Source organism: Carassius carassius, chromosome 14 (genome assembly GCF_963082965.1).
Source record: "Carassius carassius chromosome 14, fCarCar2.1, whole genome shotgun sequence".
Taxonomy (NCBI): Eukaryota; Metazoa; Chordata; class Actinopteri; order Cypriniformes; family Cyprinidae; genus Carassius; species Carassius carassius.
This window is the reverse complement of record NC_081768.1, coordinates 28249904-28273402: the sequence shown is the minus strand read 5'-3', so window position 1 is coordinate 28273402 and position 23499 is coordinate 28249904. Positions and strand designations below refer to the sequence as shown.

The window sequence follows — 23499 nt, the reverse complement described above, 5'->3', positions numbered from 1 at the left end:
GCTCAGAGCATCAGCTGCACGCGCACTGATACCAGAATCACCACTCGTCTTCACTCTGTGGCCAAAATAATTCAGTACGTTACGTTCATAACGTAGCCTATAAAAATAAAAAAATGAATAAAATAACCGGAGAGTTTCAAAGTGGCTTAGGCTATTGTGTGTAAACTTGTTTTCTCTACCACATGCCAAACTAACATTGTCTTTATTAAATCTATAATTCCTGCTTTGCTGTGCAAATTTTGTTTGTGATGAAAATAACAGTACATTTTCGTCTGTTATTTTATCTAAAAAGATCGATGAAGTTCTTAAAGGTTTCAAAATCATATATTGATAATGTAGTAGCACTGTAAGATTACATTTGTTTGAATGCATTATTGCGAAAGCGATTGCGTGTGAATGTGCTGTATGTTTAAATCATGCTTTAACCCGAAAATAATCAATAAAAGGAACAAACTCCTTGAGAACTAGCCTGTAACATCCCGCTTGACTATTGCAGTCATTATAATATAATGCTTCTGATCAAGCTAGCTAAATATTTTTAACGTGAATTCTCGCTGAATATCCAGTTATATTACAGGCTGTTTGCATGAATTGTACTCATGATGGAGCTCTCTTGGAGCAAGTGAAAACCACGAGGCTCAGACTCTTAAAGAAATCTGCTCCTCGCTTCATTTAGAATCACCCCGCTCCGCTCATACTCCAACCCAGTCTGCTCGGCAGCATGTCTCTGTGTCAGACACGCGGGGAGGGTTGAGCCCTGAGTGGAGCTCGGTGGATGTTAAAAAGAAAACCAAATTTCCTTTAAACAAACTGATGTAAATTACACAGTCAAGTTACTTGCTTTCATATAATAGTTTAATTGTAATAAAATGCAGCTGCATTTAAATGCAGATGTGTAAAATGTGTGCAAGATTTGCGCAGCGCATGTGATTATCTTAAATCTGAATCAGAAACCTCTGATCAGTTGAACCTGCCCAGCAAGTTTGAAACCCTCATAAGACACTGTGCATATGAAAAAGCAAGAGATTCACACCTTTATCTCGACCCCCACAAGCCATACATAACTACCCCCCAAAAAAAGCAACCCCCTCCATCTGAACTGAATTCGGTCTGTTTTTTGGCTGAAGGAACAATTTTCATGTGACTGGGCTGAAACATGCCTGTACTCAGCAGCGCTACTCTTTGTATTCATTATTTTCTCACAGCCCATATTATTATTTTCACAAGACCATAATAATAATAACATTGTCAATTGATAATTAATCATTATTTAACGAAAATCATTGTTATTTGTGATCATAGATGTTTGTGTAAGGCTTTAAGACCAAGCGGAAACCTCCGTCAGCTGCTCCCCTCACAGCACGTGGGACTCTGCTCACTGACACAGCTTCACCGTCTGAGGTTTGACTTTCCTAAATCAGATTGAGGCGAATACAATTTATTGATCATGAGCCCAACATTTAGCAAGGCTGGAAAACATTAATTCTGCGTATTTCATCGAGCTAATGCTGTTCAATAGTCAAATATATATATATATATATATATATATATATATATATATATATATATATATATATATATATTAATGGTGGGCCGTTATCGGCGTTAACGTGCTGCGTTAACAGGAGACTCTTATCGGGCAATTTAAAAAAAAATATCGCCGTTAATCTATTCTCAAAGTTGGGTTGGGAGCTGGGTCTATACTAAGCAAGCTATGATGACTTTAACCTTGATATTTTATATAACCAGCTGGCTGAGGCCAGCCTAAAAAGATGCTCAGGACAGTTGACGGGCCACTGCTGCGCATCGTCACGAAAGCTTATCTTTTTCACGTGTTTTTAAGCCTTACCGCTTGTCGATTTAAACATTTAAATCCAAACACAAGACGCGGAAAAGCTGAACGGAGTAGCTGGTTACTCGCGTGCTGTGTAAGGTGCGCACGCAGAGTCGCATATCAGGGACAGCGACACTGAACCGAGCTCTCTTCTGCGAAATTCTCCTCGAAGTCCCTCCTGCACCTGAACGAACAAATACAAATCGCAGTTTGAACAAACAAAAAGATGTGAAAAGAGCCCAATTCAGTACTCGCGGTGTTCTGGTGTTCAGGGCTCACACAGAGAAAGGCGTCTCAAAACACTTGAACACCGAATTTGCTTATTTTTGCTCTTGTGCCGACAAATACATACAAAATATGTCAAAATATCCTCCTTGGAAATTTTACTTGATTTCTCAAGTGAAAGTTAACCGTTGAGGAAAAAAATGGGATGTGTATTATATTGGATGCGTTCATCATCTCTTAAAGTGACCACGCCTAATTTAGCTACTAGCTGCTGTAATGTTAATCCAAGAAAATGAAAATCACTCACTGCTCTTGACTGAATTACTTTGTAGTTTTAACAGTCAAACCAAAAATTATTCAGACACCAGATATAATTTTTGAAATGTATAGCAAAACCGTAATAATGTGAGAAATGTTAAAGGTGTCTGAATAAATGTAGGTTTGATTGTATATTTAATTTTTACATTGAAGACTATCCAGTGCTATTTTACATTTAATTATTTGGTTTGAAAGTGAAAAAGTGAAAGTGAAGTGACATTCAGCCAAGTATGGTGACCCATACTCAGAATTTGTGCTCTGCATTTAACCCATCCGAAGTGCACACACACAGAGCAGTGAACACACACACACACTGTGAGCACACACCCGGAGCAGTGGGCAGCCATTTATGCTGCGGCGCCCGGGGAGCAGTTGGGGGTTCGATGCCTTGCTCAAGGGCACCTAAGTCGTTGAATGAAGGTGGAGAGAGAACTGTACATGCACTCCCCCCACCCACAATTCCTGCCGGCCCGGGACTCGAACTCAACCTTTCGATTGGGAGTCCGACTCTTTAACCATTAGGCCACGACTTCCCCTTTCTGTACCTTGACACCTACAAACTTGAAAAAAACTTAAACATTGTGTAAATAGCACAAATAAATAAAAATAAACAAACATACAAATTAAACAATTTCAAACAGGGGCCCACTGGTACAACCTTCACCGGGACCCCGCTGACCCCAGCTACGGCCCTGCTCACGCCTGTTTCACACATACTCCGTCTGCAGTGCGTATGCAGTCCGTGTGCATTACGTATGTTGTGCAGCACGGACTCAATGTGCTTTCACACAGGACGCAACGCTCCTGGAACGCAACTGGAATCCGTTAACATGGGTGCGTAAAAAAATATGCAACGGATATGCACTGCAGACGGAGTATGTGTGAAACAGGCGTAAGGTTGTTTGCACCTTGTGCAATGTGGAATTAGTTTACAGCTTTTTCAAGCACTTTATGATGCATTTTGGAAACAGGAGATGAGCCCCTTTTTCTAATGCATATATATATATATATATATATATATATATATATATATATATATATATATATATATATATATATATATATATATATATATATATATAGATAGATAGATAGATAGATAGATAGATAGAGAAATTATATTATTCTTAAACTTGGAGCTCATCATATTGAAGTACAAATCCAAACACTAGAAGGAACCTACACTCTATAAGCGTTCTTTCATTGGAAAGTATGTATTTTATTTATTCACAGGCTATTTGGTTGAAAAAATATTTTAGTTCACCATTTTAAGTTCCATTGTTTAAGAAAAATGCTTTATTGGCTAACGTTTCATAGACCTTCAGTTGTTATGCTCTAAAATCCAATGCCATTTGTAATTTCACAGTATTTTCACCTCCTAAATCACTAACCTTTAAAGTCACAATTCTATAATGGCCAAATTTACTCAGGCCAATGGCATTTTTAATTGCATTATTTTATTATTATAATTATTATTTATTATTATTATTATTTTTGAATAATTGTTGCCTACATAGGTGAAGCAAAACTAATTTTTGGATTGGTCCCTTATTTTTTCCCTTATTTTCTTAATTCTTTTTATTATTCTTGAATTTAAATACTATTAAACTGACTTTAAAATCTCAAGGAGTTTATTAAGTTAAAAAGGGTAAAATGTCATAGTGCATGTTAAATAGCCTAAATTAACTTGTGTTAACAATATAATTAAAATTAACATAAATCGATTTTTTTTTTAAATGAACAATTCCTGTATAAAATGGGGCAGCAACCTTTATATCAAACATTTTTAAATCATCTTCAGCTGAGCAACACGGGAGGCGGAGTCAGAGCGTGCGGAGTGAATGTGCTGCACAAAGTCATTTTCAGATGCAATGAAAAAAAAAATGAAAAAAAAAACCCTTAATACCCTTACAACCCTTACTGTTAACACAGTAACAAATTTTAACGAATTAATCACCTATTTTCGTTTGCTGCATGTTTTATTTAAACACGCTAAAAAATAAATCACGTTTGTGAGCGGAAAAAATATATAGGTCATGTATAAGTTGCATTTTAACGGATTAATCGCCTATTTTAGTTTGCTGGGAAAGCATATCATTTTTATGACATATGTCGTTTTAACAAGAAAACATCTCATTACGAGAAAATGTGGTTTTAACGAGATAATTGTCGTATTAATGACATTACATCTGGTTTTAATGAGAAAAGATGTCATTTTAGACACCCAATTTTAAAGGGTTAGGTCACCCAAAAATCTAAATTATGTCATTAATAACTCACCCTCATGTCGTTCCAAACCTGTGAGACCTCCGATCATCTTCGGAACACAGTTTAAGATATTTTTTATTTAGTCTGAGAGCTCTCAGTCCCTCCATTGAAACTGTGTGTATGGTATGTTGTCCATGTCCAGAAAGGTAAGAAAAACATCATCAAAGTAGTCCATGTGACATCAGAGGGTCAGTTAGACTTTTTTGAAGCATCGAAAATAAATTTTGGTCCAAAAATAGCAAAAACTATGACTTTATTCAGCATTGTCTTCTCTTACGGGTCTGTTGTGAGCATGATTCACTGCAGTGTATGATATCCGGTTCGTGAACGAATCACTCGATGTAACCGGATCTTCTTGAACCAGTTCACCAAATCGAACTGAATCGTTTGAAACGGTTTGCGTCTCCAATAACCATTAATCCACAAATGACTTAAGCTGTTAACTTTTTTTAATGTGGCTGACACTCCTTTGTTAAGGGAGTTAAAACAAACCAATATTAATTTATTTATTAATTTTGTAATTAATTTACTCAAACAGTACACTGACTGAACTGGTGTGAAGAGAGAACTGAAGATGAACGCCGAGCCGAGTCAGACAACGAACAAAAGATTGACTCGTTCACGAGTCAAGAGCCGTTTCTGTCGGACTCATCCGATTCGAGAACCGAATAGCTGATGATAACTGCGCATGTGTGATTCAATGTGAAGCAGACTGACACACAGAGCATCTGAACCGAACTGATTCTTTTGTTAATTGATTCTGAACTGATTATGTGCTAATGTTATGAGCACGGGTAAACCGAAGGCTTGAATCAAGGGCAATCATCGCCAATGATGCCATTACGTCGAGCGCAAAAGAACCCGGTGAACTGTTTTCTTCAACCGGTTTATTGAATCGAACTGTCCGAAAGAACTACTGGTGATCTGAAAACCTATGCAACCGGTTCTTGACTCGTGAACGAGTCAATCTTTCGTTCGTTATCTGGCTCGTGAGTGTACTGGAGTAAATTAATTACTCCAGGATATTGGTTTGTTTTAACTCAGAGGGAGTGTCAACCACATTAAAAAAGTTAACGGCTTAAGTCATTTGTGGATTAATGGTTATTGGAGACACGAACCGTTTCAAACGATTCAGTTCGATTTGGTGAACTGGTTGAAGAAGATCCAGTTACATCGAATGATTCGTTCGCGAACCGCATATCATACACTGCAGTGAACGCGCTCACAACAGACCTGGAAGACAAGACAATGCTGAATAAAATCTTAGTTTTTGATATTTTTGGACCAAAATGTATTTTTGATGCTTCAAAAAATTCTAACTGACCCTCTAAAGGTCACATGGACTACTTTGATGTTTTTATTTTCTTTCTGGACATGGACAGTATACCATACACATATTTCAATGGAGGGACTGAGAGCTCTCGGACTAAATCTAAAATATCTTAAACTGTGTTCCGAAGATGATCGGAGGTCTCACGGGTTTGGAACGACATGAAGGTGAGTTATTAATGACATAATTTAGATTTTTGGGTGCACTAAACCTTTAAGGTATTTCAATCTCAGGTAAAAATTCAAGGGATCTCGAAGGCGCCTCCCTGTAATGCATGGTATAATCTATGCCACGAAGAATTAAGGTAGTTCTGAAGGCAAAAGGGGGTCCAACCCGGTACTAGCAAGGTGTACCTAATAAAGTGACCAGTGAGTGTATATGCACTGAGTAAATTAGCTCAAAAGTAGCGTGTTTGCATACAGACATAGTTATAGCTGTTAGACATAGCTGTTAATGCACAATTACCATGTTAGATAAACTGTACTGTTTATGATTTCTATTCAAACTGAAAGCATAAATCTAGGCTAACATTAATGCAAAACTCTGACTTTTCATTCACTGAAGTTCTACAGGTGGCAACGCTAAACCCAGAAGCACATATGCTTGCTTGCAGGCAACCTGCCAAAATAAAGGCTTGCTGATTTTAAGTTTAAAAAATGAAAAATTAAAATAATTGTAAATAATAATTAAGGATAAAATAATAATGATGATGATAATAATAATAATAATAATAATAATACAATTAATTTGTTTTGCATTTTAAGTTTACTATAAAATAATTGTTTTTCTTTTTTATGCTCCCTTTTTATTTTAAAATAAAATAGTATTATCAAACTTTATTATTTAGTTTATTTTATTAAAAAGCAAAAGTGCAATAATATTATCACTTTTATTAATAAATTTTTTATAGTTATAATTGATGGGCCACACCATGTGCCGTGTGAGGATCAAACCAAATCTCCAGGTTCAAAAAATAAATAAATGAGGCTTGAACATCTATTAACAAAACATTATTTTAGCACTTCCAGTGAACATGCAGCCTGAAAAACATTAAAATAAATATAAAATAAATAATACAATTAAATAAGAAAGTAGCCTAATACACAGTCTACAACCGGACATGGGCGGCGCAGCTCGAGACTTATATCTGAAAAAGACTCAAACATTATCATTATTATATTCAATTTGCTTAAATTAGATTATCAGATAACCAAAAATATCAACAAATACAGATATTGACTCATATAGACAATTTGTTTGTCAAAGTAGGATCAAATCAGCACGTTGAGTTCCATATCAAATAAGGGCTAAGCTAACAGATAGAGGCTGTTACTAAAATTACATCAAATTGAAGCCTCTAAATACATTTGCAATATGTGCAAATATATATGTGACCCTGGACTACAAAACCAGTCTTAAGGCCCGTTCACACCAAGCATGATAACTATAAAGATAACGATAAAGATATAGTTCTAAAAAATCGTTCTCAATATTTAAGAATAGCAGAGTCCACACCACAACTATAACGATAAAGGCACAGAGAAACGATATCATTGGAATCACTTTCAGAACGATTTTTTTTTCCTGATGAACGATAAAACATTGCCAACCAATCAGAATCAATCCTGCTGTAATGAGCTCGAGAATTTAAAGCAGCAGACGCGCGTCCGCTTAGAATACACAGACAATATCGTTCACTGGTGTGGACGCTAATATCGTTATCTTTATAGTTATCTTTATAGTTATCATTCTTGGTGTGAACGGGCCTTAAAGTCACTGTGGTATGTTTTCAGCAATAGCCAAAAAAACATTGTATGGTCAATATTATCGATTTTTCTTTTATTCCAAAAATCATTAGGATATTAAATAAAGATCATGTTCTATGAAGATATTTTGTAAATTTCCTACTGTAAACACGTAAGTTGCACAACGTCAATGCATTTTGACCTCAAAGTACGCTAGTACGATTTGCCACTCTAAACTACGCAAAAATCCAGTGATGCCTCTGTCTACACACAGTATTCAAAACAAGCAACAGAAAAAGTTACAACCAATAAGAGCATTTTTTTTTGCATTTAAATAATTTCTGCATTTTATATCTTCTAGTAGCCTATACTGTAGTTTATAGTTTCAGTTCAAAGCGGCTCGCGTTTGCCCCGTCAGATTTAATAATAGAAAGGCTGCATGTGAGGCTGACAGAGATGCGCTGTTTAATGTGTTTGAGAGGTGCTATTTTCCTCAATGCTTAACTTACATTTCACATGTATATTCTCCACCTGTAAATATAAAAAAAAGTCATAGAAATATTTCCATCTTGCTGTCAGAAGTGCATGAGACCTCCACAGACTTGATTTAGAAGGAGCGTCGCCATGCACATTAAGTGCCAAACAGACAGAGCTCAATGAAATAGAAGTGCAGTAGCTCTGACTAAAATATACATTTTGCTGAAATATTTGTAGTTGGACAATAAATGTTACATATGTAGAATTTTAAACCTCCAAGTAAGTGTATTTGTAAGATAGCACTAACTGTAAAGTGTAATGGGGTAATCAAAATAATCTTTTTACTCAATTAGGCTGTGCTTTTTATTATTTAAATTTTTAGTACTATAACATATTTTAGATTTTTACATGATAAATAGATAAAAATAATTATCATGCTCAATAACAGCCCTTCTTCTGAATGAAAGAGCCAATCACTAAACTGTAAAGTTATTGCATCACTGCAGCTGCTGTCCCGGTTGCTATAGAAACTTGGCGGCTCACGTTCTGAGACATGCTCTTAGGACTGTGCATGTGCACTGGCTGATCTAGCCTGAAAAATAAGCTTTTTATTACGAGCAAAATTAACAACATTTTTGACAGTTGTTGTAAGATTTTTTTTTGGTGAATACGATTAAATTTCAAATATAATTTTTAAGATTTTGATGTTTTCCCATTCAAAGAGATAGGAGTTGCACTTGCATGCCCGAGAGGCATTTCAAAGATGGCTGCCGAGTGACATGACTTCGCATTTATCCACTCTGCTCAAATTTTAAACTGCAGAGCAGGTTTACATGAGCAAAAGAGTTTACTCACTAAAGTCTCAGTCATGCGAGCACTAAACAGGGATGTGAGATCCAGTGTGAAGTGCTTGAATTCAGTAAAAAACACAAATGACTCACTGATTTAAACTAGTTTAATGCCAGATGAAACAGCGCTGACAAACAAGAGAAACACTGTGTAATGATACAGTCAGAAGGCTTTTCAGTCCACAAATTACCATCATTTACCATGGATTTAGCAGTACCATGGTATTGTGTCAGGGTATTCATATATATTTTTTTTTGTGTTATAAATGTAGATATATATTAAATGTATGAAAAGAGTAATGGAATACAGTTAGATTGTTTTTTGTAATTAAACCATAGAGGTTGTGCATTTATGCTAAATGTATTAAAAATGTATTCGAAATGTATTCAGCTTCCTGACAGCCTGGTGGATGAAGCTGTCTTTCAGTCTGCTGGTCCTGGCCTGGAGACTCCGCAGTCTCCTCCCTGATGGTAGCAGGCTGAAGAAGCTGTGTGATGAGTGGGTGGGATCACCTGCAATGCAGAGGGCTTTGCGAGTGAGACGTGTTCCGTAAATGTGCTGGAGGGAGGGGAGAGAGACACCAATGATCTTCTCAGCTGCTCTCACTATGCGTTGCAGAGTCTTTCGGCAGGACGCGTTGCAGGCGCCATACCACACAGTGATGCAGCTCGACAGGATGCTCTCGATGGTGCCTCTGTAGAAGGTGTACATGATGGGGGGTGGGGGTCTGGCTCTCCTCAGTTTGCGGAGGAAGTAGAGACGCTGCTGTGATTTCTTGGCCAGTGCTGCTGTGTTTTCAGTCCAGGTCCTCTGTGATGTGCACACCCAGGAACTTGGTGCTGCTCACTCTCTCCACAGTCGCACCGTTGATGGTCAGAGGAACGTGCCTGGTGTGCGCTCTCCTGAAGTCAACAACAATCTCTTTTGTCTTCTCCACGTTCAGAGAGAGATGTTGTCACTGCACCACCCGGCCAGGCAGCTCACCTCGCTCCTGTAGTTTGTCTCATCTTTGTTGCTAATGAGACCCACCACAGTCGTGTCATCTGCAAACTTAATAAAGAGGTTGGAGTTGTGTGAAGGTGTGCAGTCATGGGTCAGCAGAGTGAAGAGGAGGGGGCTCAGCACACATCCTTGGGGGGCCCCAATGTTCAGTGTGATGGTGCTGGATGTGTTGCTGCCGACCCGTACTGCCTGAGGTCTTCCAGTCAGAAAGTCCAACAGCCAGTTGGACAGCGAAGTGTTGAGCCCCAGCTGGATCAGTTTGTAAATAAGCTGTTGAGGGATGATTGTGTTGAATGCTGAACTGAAGTCAATAAACAGCATTCTGACGTATGAGTCCTTTTTGTCCAGATGTGTGAGTGATGAGTGGAGGGTAATGGAGATGGCATCATCGGTCGAGCGGTTAAACCGATATGCAAACTGGAAGGAGTCCAGGGAGGGGGGGGGGGGCAGACTTGATGTGGTGCATGACTAGCAGTTCAAAGCACTTCATGAGGATGGGAGTAAGTGCAACAGGACGGTAGTCATTGAAGCAGGATGGAGATGGCTTCTTCGGAACTGGAATGATGGTTGTAGTTTTGAAGCATGTGGGAACAAATGCCTGACTCACTGAGATGTTTAAAATGCCTGTGAAGACATCACTGAGTTCTGCTACACTTCTTTCAGTACACAGTGTCTTTCAGTACACAGCCAGGGATGTTATCAGGGCCCGGAGTTTTGCGTGTGTTGATCCTGCTGAAGGATCTCCTCATGCTGTCTGGGGTCAGCGTCATCACCTGGTCGCCGGGAGGAGGTGGAGTCTTCTGTGCAGTGGCGCTGTTTTGTTGCTCAAAGCGAGCGAAGAAGGTGTTCAGCTCATTTAGCAGAGAGATGCTATTGTCACAGGTCCGTGGTGGGGGCTTGTAGTCCGTAATGGTCTGTATCCCCTGCCACAGGTTCCTAGTGTCTGTTGTCACTGAATTGATGGGCTATCCTCCTGAAGTGCTGTCTCTTAGCCTCTCTGATGCCACGGGACAGGTTGGCCATGGCTGTTCTCAGGCCCACCTCATCTCCAGCTCTAAAGGCAGCGTTCCGTGTCTTCAGAAGTCTGTAGACCTCCCGTCATCCACGGCTTCTGGTTGGCCTGGATAGTGATGGTTTTTGTGACCGTTACATCAATACACTTGTTGATGTAGTCAGTGACAGTCTCCGAGTTCTCATGGAGGTCAGTGGTGTTATTGCATGTGGCAGCCTGCTTAAACATGTCCCAGTCAGTTGTCTTGAAGAACCTCTGATGATCCTTCTGGCCACACTTGAATCTGTTTTTGAACTGGTTTGGCGACTTTGAGTGGTCTGTATGCAGGCATTAGCATGACAGTGATGTGATCTGAGGCTCTGAGGTGGGGGAGGGGGAGGACTTTGTAACTTCCTCTCTGTGTGGTGTAAACAAAGTCCAAAATGTTATTACCTTGTGTTGGAAAGTTAATGTGTTGGTGTATTTTTGGAAAGACACTCTTTAAGTCAGCATGGTTGAAATCCCCAGCTATGATGAGAAAAGCATCGGGGTGTGCTGTGTGCTGCTCACTGATGTGCTGGTACAGTTCATTTAGTGCGTCGTTCCTGTTGCTGATGATGTTGAACGGGGGAATGTACACCGAAATGAGCAGTATAGCAGTATATTCCCTCGGCAGATAGAATGGCCAGCACTTAATCATAAACTCCACCAGGGGTGAGCAGTGTTTGCTGATCACAACAGTATCGCGGCACCACGCGTCATTGATGTAAACACACAAAGCCCGCGACGAGAGCTCTGTCCGCTCGATAGCACGTCAGCTGGTCGAGCTGAATAGCGCCGTCTGGAACGCTGTTGATGAGCCATTTTTCAGTGAACACAAAAACACAACAGTCTCTTAAGGCGGGCGTACACGGTGCGATTTTTGCTGTCGTACGAGTTCGCATGCAATTTTTTTCAATCGTGTGGAAATCGCGTATGCTCGTATGGTCGCGGCTCGTATCATTTGCGATGAATTACGAGCCGAGCAGAGTGGCTTACGAGCACTTCCCGACCTCCCGATCATTTTTAAACATGTCTAAAAAGTTTGTGAGCTATCGGTTTGAATTCGTGACGTGTGCAGTTGAACGAGCCGATTTGTTGATTTATTTGAAGTTGACCAATCACGAACTAGGAAAACCACAGAAGAAGAAACACGAACAGGGCAGCGCCATGGCGAATGTGGACTATTGACCAGGAGGATAAACTCGCTGAAGTCTGACAGGAACAGCGAGCGCTGTATGATGTTTCTAGCAACGTGTACCATGCTTTTTAGTTCTCTCTTTCTCGCGCGCTCTCTCTCTCACACACGCATTATGTAGTTTACAGGGACTCTCCATAGACGTAACGGTATTCTATACTGTATATCCCCATACACTACCTCTATCCATTACGGAAAATGCATGTTTAAAATTTCTATTAAACACCGTATAGTATTTTTTTAAAAGCCATTTGGTTTACGAGGGCACAGGAATTGTCCTCACAAACCATGTTTACATTGTAATACCTATTTCAGATATTTATAAACCTACAAGAACACACACACACATACACACAGGGTGACCAAACGTCCCGGTTTCCTATTGCTGAAAAATAACGTACGTGTAGGAAACAGTCACGGCTTGTATCAATATTGTATATGCAGTTATGGGAGAGGGAGAGCAGTTATATTAGGCGCGTTCCACTTGAAGCAGCGCTGCACAGAATGACATCACATGTATGGCATCAAAGTACCGCGAGAGCGATTCGAATGCATTGGATACGTGTGCTCTCTTAGCGCTCTCGCGGTACTTTAATGTCATACCTTCTGTGCGTGCAGCGCTGCTTCAAGTCGAACGCGTCTATCAACTTTGTGCGCTTGCTTCTGGAATTCGCAGGTTGTAAAATTGTGTCGTATATCATCTTGTCCGTACGATTTTCAGATAAACTCACTCGTGGCGTGTGCGTGGACATACGATCTTCCGACCATCCGAATTCGCACCGTGTACGCCCGCCTTTACAGTCCTCTGAGTTGAGCGTAGTAATCGAATGTAGTCCAGGTTATTGTCCAACGAGCGTACGTTAGCCAGGACGATGGTGGGGATAGATGGCTTGTATGGGTTAGCCGTTAGCCTAGCCTGGATACCTCTGCGCTTAACCCTCTTCTGCTTCCTCTCACACCGCTTGTGGCGCCTCCGCTGTGGGCAAGATGCAGTAGTGGGGGTCGTGATGGTGAAGGCCTCCGTAGCAGACCGAGATCCCGCAGCTGTTCCGAGTTTAACTGTAAAAATGCGGTTCTGGCGTCATCGAGCAGAAACTCGGGACTGTATGCGCGCTTACAGACAGGTAGACGCGATGACGACGTACAAAAACACTGCGACTCACAAGACATAAAACACGAAAACACTGTTCTGTCGGGACAGAGAGAAGCTGCTGCATGTGGATGCACCGCCATCTTGGTATAAAAAATGTTAATGTATGTACAAAAACGTTAACAAAACCCAAACTTTTCCGGCATCAAGTGAGATAATGGCGGCACTAGAACTCTGTGTGGTTTTTACTGTGGTTATCGTGATCTAAATGTATGCTTATTTGGAAGACTAATAGATTGAAGTTTCTGCATTGTTCTCTTTGGAGTAAAATCTGCTTTTAAACTTGAAAAAATAAAAATTTGACACATATTGTGATAATCATTGATATCGACTGATATGAAAAGATTAATAAGATATTTTATTTTTTACCAAATTGCTCTGCCCTAATCCATACTCTTAAAGAATATACAGGGGAATATTCCTTTTTTGAAAAAAGTGTTGAAATATATAAGGAAGTGGCTGTGATATAACCTCCTGCTTTCACCTAAGGGTCTTTTAGAAGACAAATTCCTCAGAATAGTAACCTGAACCTGGTTACCAGTGGCACCTGCAGGTTTACGGCTGTATGCACTGTGGGTGCCGTAAGCGCTAAGACTGTCCTGAGATTTGCCTAGCAAACATTTCAACAGGTATTATGTAAGTCCCGTATTTCTGTTGACTGAACTAGCTATGCCATTAATTATTAATTTACGTTCAAACTGCTCTCTCTCCGTTTCACCGTTAGTAGCAAGATCTTATGAAAATGTGTAGGCCTATCAGTAGCACGATTTTCTGCGTGCCAAATCATGCCATGAGATAAGGTTATCCTTCAATTAATTAGTTTTTTTTGTTGTAGTTTTTCTTTCACAATAAAAAAAAAATTTTGCTTTTGCAAAATAAAAAAAACATAGGGTGAGTTTTCAGCCTTCTAGGTTTCCTTGACCATTTTTTTATTTGGTTTTGTTAATATTTTGGTTAAGTTAAATATATTTGTTTAGGACTGCTCATTTTATTCCTTTTACATATGCAGTTTTATTAAGTTTTTCTCCCTACACAAGCGCTGCAGGTGCATGATGTGACGATGTGTGAATCCTTGTAGTTCTGCTATTTTCACTGCTATTTGCGCATGCACTGACTTTTAATTAAATTTAAATCTAACGTTCTTATTTTGTTATCAGATAATGATCAGTTAATTAGCGTGACGGTTGTAGGTCAGGAAAATTAACCAACATGAACATCCCTAACTTTTGCCGGCAGTGTGTGCCTGTCCTTATACCACTGTTGGGAAGGTAACTTTAAGAAAATGTTTTTCTTTTCTTCTTTTCAATTGTGAATATGTACTTTAGAGCCCTGCACTTCAGCACGTGATGGGATATTTTAATTATTGAGTCAGTTTTACACAAAGATGAAGTTGGCGATCCTGACCTTTAGAGAGAAATTCTATTTACAGATTACAAATTGATTGAGTTTTTGTTACTTCGTTTTAAAATTTATAATTTAAAGCTTTCATTAGATATATTTCTATTGAGTTTCTGGTCATTTTTGTGAAGCAGCCTCGCTCAAGACAGACTTGAATCCCAACAGAAAGTGCATTCTTTTTTCTTTTCTTTATTTTACAAAAGCACAACATTTAGTTGATATTGTGAGTCCACACAATTAAAAGTAGGCACTTTACAGTTCCGAGTGATGTATTCCTCTTATGAGCAAAAATGGCATATTGTGTTTCTGCTGTAAGAAAAAGTGCAAGTGATTGGGAAATGCATTTATCTAGGTTAAACGTTTAAACTAGTATTGTGATATTGAACTATTTTATATCTATATATTTTATTTTAGGCAAGTCGTGATGATTTTAGAAGGATAAATTGATCAAACAGGCTATGATCAACTCTGTGTCTGCTGCTGGTCACTTGGTCATTACTTACAAAAATAAAAAAACACACGTTTAACAAAAAAAAAAAAATGCGCAAAACAGTTTTCTAAATTGACCTAAACAAAAATAAAATAAAATAAAAAATCTAAAAAACCTACTATAATCCCTTTTCAGTATACAAAAATGAACCATTTTAATAGTTGAAACAGTACAGTAGGCTTTTTTGGGAGAAGAGGAGAAAAAATGTACTCCGAGAATTCTGATAAACTGTCAAAAAAGGGCTGGGCTAGGCCCTATATTTCAGCCCTGTGCAGGATTATAATCCACTTCATCAACACTGATTTGTTCTGTTGTTTTCATCTTTTAGCATGCTCTTGATAGATGTATTATCTTTAAAAAAAAAAAAAAAAACGTGTGACACATTACTGTTGGTATAGTCACAGCAGCATGACAGATACTTATCTCCTGTAATCTCCTACAATTAGTATGTAGTTTGAATCAATGATTGAGGGTGCCTCATATGGAAAAATTTTTTTAGCAAGACTGAATAGAAATCACACAGATACAGACTGTTGAGAAGCTTATGATGTCTGTTTTTTCAGTTCATTCATCCTGCTGTGTTTTATTTCTCTCTTTTTTATTATTTAATTGTGCCTGTTGTTTTAACCTCAGAGTTGTCATGTATAGGGAAACTCAATAAAAACCTAGTTTTCAATTGTTGGCTGCATTATTTATTAAGACTTTCTTTATAATTTTTAATTAATCAGCAAATAAAAGGAACAATCCTTCGTCGCATTTGTTCTTGCAGTAAAATGTGACCGAATCAATTTTAACAGGATAAATTGAATTTATTGAAGGCTCATTTACAGTGGTGTGAAAGTGTTGGTTTAGTCCCGAACCCTGGTTTAGTGTTTTTTTTTGCATGTTTGTCACAATTTAATATTTCAGATCATCCAACTAATTTAAATATTAGTCAAAGATAACACAAGTAAACACAACATTCAGTTTTTAAATGAAGGTTTTTGTTATTAAGGGAAAACAAAATCCAAAACTAATGGCCCTGTATGAAGAAGTGTTTGCTCCCCTTTTAAAACTGTGGTTTATCACACCTGAGTTCAGTTTCTCTAGCCACACCCAGGTCTGATTACTGCCACACCTGTTTTCAGTCAATAAATATCTTAAATAGGACCTGCCTGACAAAGTGAAGTAGACCAAATGATCATCAAAAGCTAGACATCATGCAGAGATCCAAAGAAATTTGGAAAAATATTAGAGGCAAAGTAATTGAGATCTGCCAGTCTGGAAAAGGTTATAAAGCCATTTCTAAAGCTTTGGGACTCCAGCATACCACAGTGAGAGCCATCATTCACAAATGGCAAAAACATGGAACATTGGAGAACCTTCCCAGGAGTGGCCGGCTGACCAAAATTACCCCAAAAGCACAGCAACGACTCATCCAAGAGGTCACAAAAGACCCCACAACAACATCCAAAGAACTGCAGGGCTCACTTGTCTCAGTTAAGGTCAGTGTTCATGACCCTACCATAAGAAAGAGACTGGGCAAGAATGGTGTGCATGGCAGAGTTCCAAAACAAAAACCACGCTGAGCAAAAAAAATAAATAAATAAATAAAACACAAAGGCTCATCTCAATTTGCCAGAAAACCTATTGATGACCCTCAAGACTTTTGGGAAAATACTCTGTGGACTGACGTGACAAAAGTTAAACTTTTTGGAAAGTGTGTGTCCCATTACATCTGGCATAAAAGTAGCATCGCATTTTAGAAAAAGAACAGCATAATAACAGTAAAATATGGTGGTGGTAGTGTGATGGTCTGGGGCTGTTCTGTTGCTTCAGGACCTGAAAGACTTGCTGTGATAAATGGAACCATGAATTCTGCTGTTTACCAAAAAATCCTGAAGGAGAATGTCCGGCCATCTGTTTGTGACCTCAAGCTGAAGCGAACTTGGGTTCTGCAGCAGGACAATGATCCAAAACACACCAGCAAGTCCACCTCTGAATGTCTGAAGAAAAACAAAATTAAGACTTTGGAGTGGCGTAGTCAAAGTCCTAACCAGAATCCTATTGAGATTTTGTGGCATGACCTTAAAAAGGCGGTTCACGCTCGAAAATCCTCCAATGTAGCTAAATTACAATTCTGCATAGATGAGTGGACCAAAACTCCTCCACAGCACTGTAACAGACTCGTTTCAAGTTGGCAAACGCTTGTTTGCAGTTGTTGCTGTTAAAGGGTGGTTATTAGGTTTAGGGGGCAAACACAGGACCATGTAGTTTTGGATTTAGTTTTCACTTAATAATAAAAACCTTAATTTAAAAACTGCATGTTGTGTTCACTTGTGTTATCTTTTACTTATATTTAATTTTGTTTGATGTGAAAAATTCAAGTGTGCCAAGCATTCAAAAAAAATAAGAAATCAGGAAGGGGGCCTGCGTTTTTTCACACCACTGTAAATAGGCCATAAACATCATATAAAGCTTGACTGCTGTTATTGAAAGAACTTGCCAATGGTGCAAAATAGACAACCAATGAAGAGCAACACTGTTGTGTGAAGTTTCGACTGAACCTGTTCTGTACTTCCACAGGGAAAATTAGAGGAGAGGAAGCCATTTATGGTACTTTTTGATGAAGTTGCCATGAACTACATCCTTTCTGCTGCACAGTGAGTAAACATCTTGCTCTGAATCTGTTTCCCATGTCTGGAGGGGCTCTGTCTTCTAGGTTTTAGCTCAATCCCAGATCAAACTCACTTGAATTTTTTTTTGTAAGTCTGAAGTCCTTGGCTGCGCCCAAAGGCTGAAAAAAAGCTTACTTTGCATGTGACATTAGCAAGGCAATAAAGCATGTCCAAATCCAATGATTGTGTGACATCCTGTGATGTACCTTAATCTGATTGCTTTTTGAAGGCAGCATAGATGTATCTTTCACTGGCTGTAATGTCCCACTTTCCTGTGCATTCCATTCTGTGACAGTTGAGAATTAATAAAAGAATGAATAAAGTGTGTATTGGGGTATTCAGTTGTGTGTAAATGTTTTTGATTAACTTTTTTTTTTCCAGTTTTGATGTCTTTCTAGTAAGAAATTACTTTTGTGATAGATAAATATTTAACTTGGTTATAATCAAACTACTCTTTATTTTGTTGTAGATTGTTAAACTATAAGAAGCCTATCCTAAATCAGTTTTGGGAGCCTGTGCTGCCTGACAAGTCATTACCTCATAGGGCAGCAAGGCAACAAGTTAGAGCAGCTTTCAGGTGAAGCCTTTATTAGCTTTTTTCAAGTGTGTTTTATTAGGATTGGCACTAAACCGTTTCTATCCAGAGACAGATTTGAGGAACCCTGTTCTAAATGACTGTATACTATTTGTATGACTACACACTGCTCTTTGAACTTTATTTTAATTTAGGTCAGCAGGTGGTGCAGCTCTCTGTAACCAGTGAGTTAACATTTTCTTTTGAAACTGCCAAGCTTAGTTTAAAATAACTGAATTTACTTATGTTAATTATATCTACAACTGTCCATCTTAAAATTCAGATCATCAGGAGGCATTGTGGAAAGAAGATACACTTTTTTGAAGAGGCTGTGTCAGGTTCTCTGTGCCCTGGGTAGCCAAATCTGCTCTTTAGTGGTGAGGTTAAAGCATACGCATCACTGTTTTGAAGCAATGTTTTTTTTTCCTCTCTCTCATGAAAAATACAAAATATTTTATATATCTCTTTAGGGTTCCGATATTGAAGTACAAGTTCCTGTAAACCTGGATAAATACATGGAAGCTCTTTTTGCCTTCACTACTCATCCTAGCCAGGTTGAGTGGCATTATAGTTACACAGTGAAACTCACTGATTTACCAAGATTTTATTTGCTAAATTTGGTTTGCTAAATGAGCATTCCATGTTTATTCATTATTTATATATTATTTGAAACAGTTTCTGAGGTCGTCCACGCAAATGACCTGGGGAAACCTATTCCGACATGAAATTTTATCGAAGGATCCTGTAGTTGGCCAGATGGCGATAAAATATTTACGAGCAGCAAGGATAAATCTGGTTAAAGTAAGTGTTATTTATACCAGACAGAGCAGCCTTGAATAATGCTTCATATCATACTTAATTGCTATGTTTGCCGTTTACAGACTGGATTTCCCTCCAAGAATGATTGTCCAGGTTGTGAATTCTCTAGAGTGGACTTTGATAGTGATGAAGATTTCAACTGCTCCTTTAATTGTGAGATACAATTAGTTAGTAACTAATTTGCTAAATTTAATGTTATTACATCAGTGTGCTTAAAAATATTTTTTAGTTATATATATTTTTTTTATTTGTTGACTGACAAATACAAACATCTTTTTACAAACATCAATTTCTTGTTAATAATTTTGTAAAATATTGTTCAGTTGTAATTTTGGCAATCAAATGCATATATGTAGGGGCCCTATGATTTCTGTGATGTAGAAAACGTAGATGGAATTTCAGAATCCAGACATAAAAACGTACTCGGTTACTAAACGTAACCTCGGTTCTCTCTAGAAGAGCGAAGTACTGCGTCTTAGCTAAGACGCTACGGAAAAAGTCTCTTTTCACGAAATACTGAAGCAAAAAATTATCCTTAATTTTTTATTTTTGTAAAGCGCATTTGCTGCAGTACACAGCCATAGGCGAGACTGCTCGTTCGCTCATTGGCTTGTTCTGCGGCAACTGCACAGCCTATCGAGCGCGGGCTGATGCAACATCAGACCAAAAAGGGCGCTTCGCGCCCTTCTTGCCACTTCCCACCGAAACGGGTGTGGCCCAACCTATAAAAGGAGCTCGAAAAGGCTGACTCACCTGATTTATTTCATCGCCGAAGCGAACCAGAGTGAATCGTGCGCACGGCAGAGAACGCAGTACTCGTTCGCTCTTCTAGAGAGAACCGAGGTTACGTTTAGTAACCGAGTACGTTCTCTTACGAGAGCTCTCTCGTACTGCGTCTTAGCTAAGACGCTACGGGAACCCAATGCAAAACGCCGTGCGCGCAGGGATCACACACCAATAAACCTGAAGCAACGCCCAGGATTTACAGTGCACAGTCACCTGAGGGACTCACAGAGAGTCCAGGACAGAAAAGGGGGAAAGCCCTCCGTCCCATATCTAGCAGCATCCGTAGATGCGGCAATATGACATCACACAGCCAAGGCAAGCCTGACCAATGTGGCAATGCGGGTCTTACGCAATACTGCCCATATAACAGTCGGCAGCGCATAGCGCTCATGAACTCAGAATTCCCCTCAGGGCCCTGATTCGACTATACCGACAGCAGCCTTGCTTGCAAGGCGGGAACCTCCAGGTTATAGAACCTGAGAAATGTAGATGGCGAGGCCCAACCTGCCGCCATACATATATCCTGCAAGGAGATCCCAGTAGACCACGCCCACGACGAGGCGACGCCTCTTGTGGAGTGTGCTCTGACGCCCAGCGGCCACTGATGGCCCCTAGAAGCATAAGCTAATGCTATGGCGTCAACTATCCATCTGTCGTAGCAGTCCATCTGTGCAGGGCTCTAAAGTACATATTCACAATTGAAAAGAAGAAAAGAAAAACATTTTCTTAAAGTTACCTTCCCAACAGTGGTATAGTGACAGGCACACACTGCCGGCAAAAGTCGAGTCTGTCTCGAAACAGCCATTCCCTTGGAACGTCCACCGAACGAGACAAACAGCTGCTCCGTCTGCCGAAAGGCAGCAGAGCGAGACACATAAGCTCTTAAAACCCTGACAGGGCAAAGAAGACTCGAGTCTCTATCCTCTCCTGACACCGGCAGGGCTGACAGGGCAATAACCTGAGCCCGAAACGGCGTGTTGAGGGATTTCGGCACATAACCGTGCCTAGGTTTGAGTATGACCCTTGAGTCATTAGGCCCAAACTCCAAGCACGACTGGCTCACCGAGAGCGCGTGCAAATCACCCACACGCTTCACCGAAGCGAGAGCCAACAAGAATACTGTCTTGAACGACAGATGCTGAAGGCTAACCGATTGGATAGGCTCAAAAGGGGGACCCTTCATGGCCTCCAAAACCGCCGCGAGGTCCCACATAGGGACTGACGAGGATTGGGAGGTCTGGGAGGATTCAGCCTCCTAGCTCCTCTGAGGAACCGGATGACCAAATCATTCCTTCCTATTGACTGACCGAGCGCTGTTTCAGAAAACGCTGCGATGGCCGCCACATAAACTTTGAGCGTGGATGGGGCTTTGCCCTTATCCAACAGCTCCTGTAGGAAGGAGAGAACCTCCGTCACCTCACAACTAAGGGGTGAATATCTTCAAACTGTGCACCAGCTGGAGAACACCGACCACTTCGAGGCATACAGACGTCGTGTCGACGGAGCTCTAGCCTGAGTGATGGTATTCAGCACTCCCACTGCGAGATCAGCGGGTAACCGTTGAGCGCCCACACATGGAGGGACCACAACTCCGGTTGAGGGTGCCAAATCGAGCCCCTGGCCTGCGAGAGGAGGTCCCTCCTCAACGGTACTGGCCACGGGGCGACATCTGCTAACTGCATCAAATCTGGGAACCATGGTTGGTTCCTCAAAAGAAGTGCTACAAGCAGTATTGAACATCTCGTTTCTCTCACCCGTTCTATCACCTGCGGAAGGAGGGAGACGGGAGGGAAATCATAAAGCGGGCAGCACGGCCATTCCCGTGACAGCGCACTTTCGTTCTTGGAAAAGAACGCAGGGCAGTGAACGTTTTCGTGGGACGCGAAGAGGTCCACCTCCGCCCTGCCAAATCTCTCCCACAACAGCCGGACTATTTGCGGGTGTAGAGACCATTCGCCTGTAGGAACATTGCCTCTGGACAGCCTGTCTGGACCCAGATTCTGTAGCCCAGGCACATGCACTGCCCTCAGCGAACGCATGTCGCGCTGAGCCCAAACCAGGAGGCGTTCCACTAGCCTGTACAGGTTTCAGGACCCGAGACCGCCCTGAAGATTTATGTAGGACACCACAGACATGTTGCCCGAACGGACTAAGACGTGGTGATCCTTGATTTGGGGACAAAAGCGCATCAGCGCGTTCTCCACTGCCAGCATTTCCAGACAGTTGATATGATGGAGCTTTTCCCGTTCTGACCATAGGCAAAAGGACGGTCTGCCCTCGAGCAGCGCTCCCCATCCCGAAGTGGAGGCGTCCGTCGACACCATCTTCACATTCGGGGAAGTCCCCAGGCTTACACCTGATCGGTACCAACCGTTCGCTGTCCAAGGTCCCAGAGCTGTGACACAGCTCTGATTGACCTTGAGATGCAGCCGGCCAGACGCCCACGCTCTGCGCGGCACCCGCGTCTTCAGCCAGAACTGCAGGGGGCGCATGCGGAGCAGGCCCAGCTGCAGAGCCGGAGATGCTGAGGCCATGAGGCCCAGTATCTTCTGACAGTGTTTGAGCGACACGGTCGCGCCGCAGCGGAAAGAACTCGTTGCACGCTGAATGCCCATCACGCGCTGTGGTGACAGCTGCGCTGTCATGGAACACGAGTTCAGAACTATACCCAGAAACAGAATCGTCTGACTGGGGTTCAGCGAACTCTTCGCCCAATTGACACTGAGGCCGAGCTTCTCGAGGTGATCGAGTAAAACGGCCCTGTGGTCCACGAGCTCCGCTCGTGATCGGGCCAGAACCAGCCAGTCGTCCAAATAATCCAGCACTCGCATGTCTCTGAGTCTGAGAAGAGCGAGCGCTGCATCCATGCACCTCGTAAACGTACAAGGAGCCACGGAGGACTGTAAACTGGTATGCCTGGCCCTCGAAGGCGAATCTCAAATATCGCCTGTGGTTTGATGCCATCTGTATTTGAAAATACGCGTCCCTCAGATCTATTGACATGAACCAGTCCCCTCTGCGAATCTGCGCGAGGAGTTTCCTGGTCGTAAGCATTTTGAAACTGCGTTTCATCAATGCCTTGTTCAGCTGTCTTAGATCCAGTATGGGCCTGAGACCCCCGTCTCTCTTGGGCACCAGAAAGTATCTGCTGTACAGCCCCCCCTCGCTTTGAGCTTGAGACACAGGCTCTACAGCCCCTTTGCTCAACAGTTTTGATATTTCGGCCCGAAGTATGTGTGCTACTTCTGTTTTGACCGTAGTTTCGACGCGCGCTGAAAAGCGCGGAGGGCGTCGAAAAAACTGTAGCGAGTAGCCTCTCTTTATAATGCCTAGCACCCAATCCGAAACC

At 40.8% G+C, this 23499-nt stretch overlaps 1 protein-coding gene across 2 annotated transcripts in view; it reads left to right on the top strand.

The window, feature by feature from the left end:
* Positions 1 to 23499, top strand: part of LOC132157448 (exportin-5) — a 175564-nt gene that overhangs the window by 40502 nt on the left and 111563 nt on the right. For both annotated transcript variants that reach the window (XM_059566807.1, XM_059566806.1), the window contains exons 8-13: positions 17880 to 17956; positions 18701 to 18730; positions 18829 to 18922; positions 19016 to 19099; positions 19221 to 19346; positions 19427 to 19517. In XM_059566807.1, the coding sequence (XP_059422790.1) occupies positions 17880 to 17956; positions 18701 to 18730; positions 18829 to 18922; positions 19016 to 19099; positions 19221 to 19346; positions 19427 to 19517 (502 nt within the window). The remainder of the gene's footprint in view (positions 1 to 17879; positions 17957 to 18700; positions 18731 to 18828; positions 18923 to 19015; positions 19100 to 19220; positions 19347 to 19426; positions 19518 to 23499) is intronic.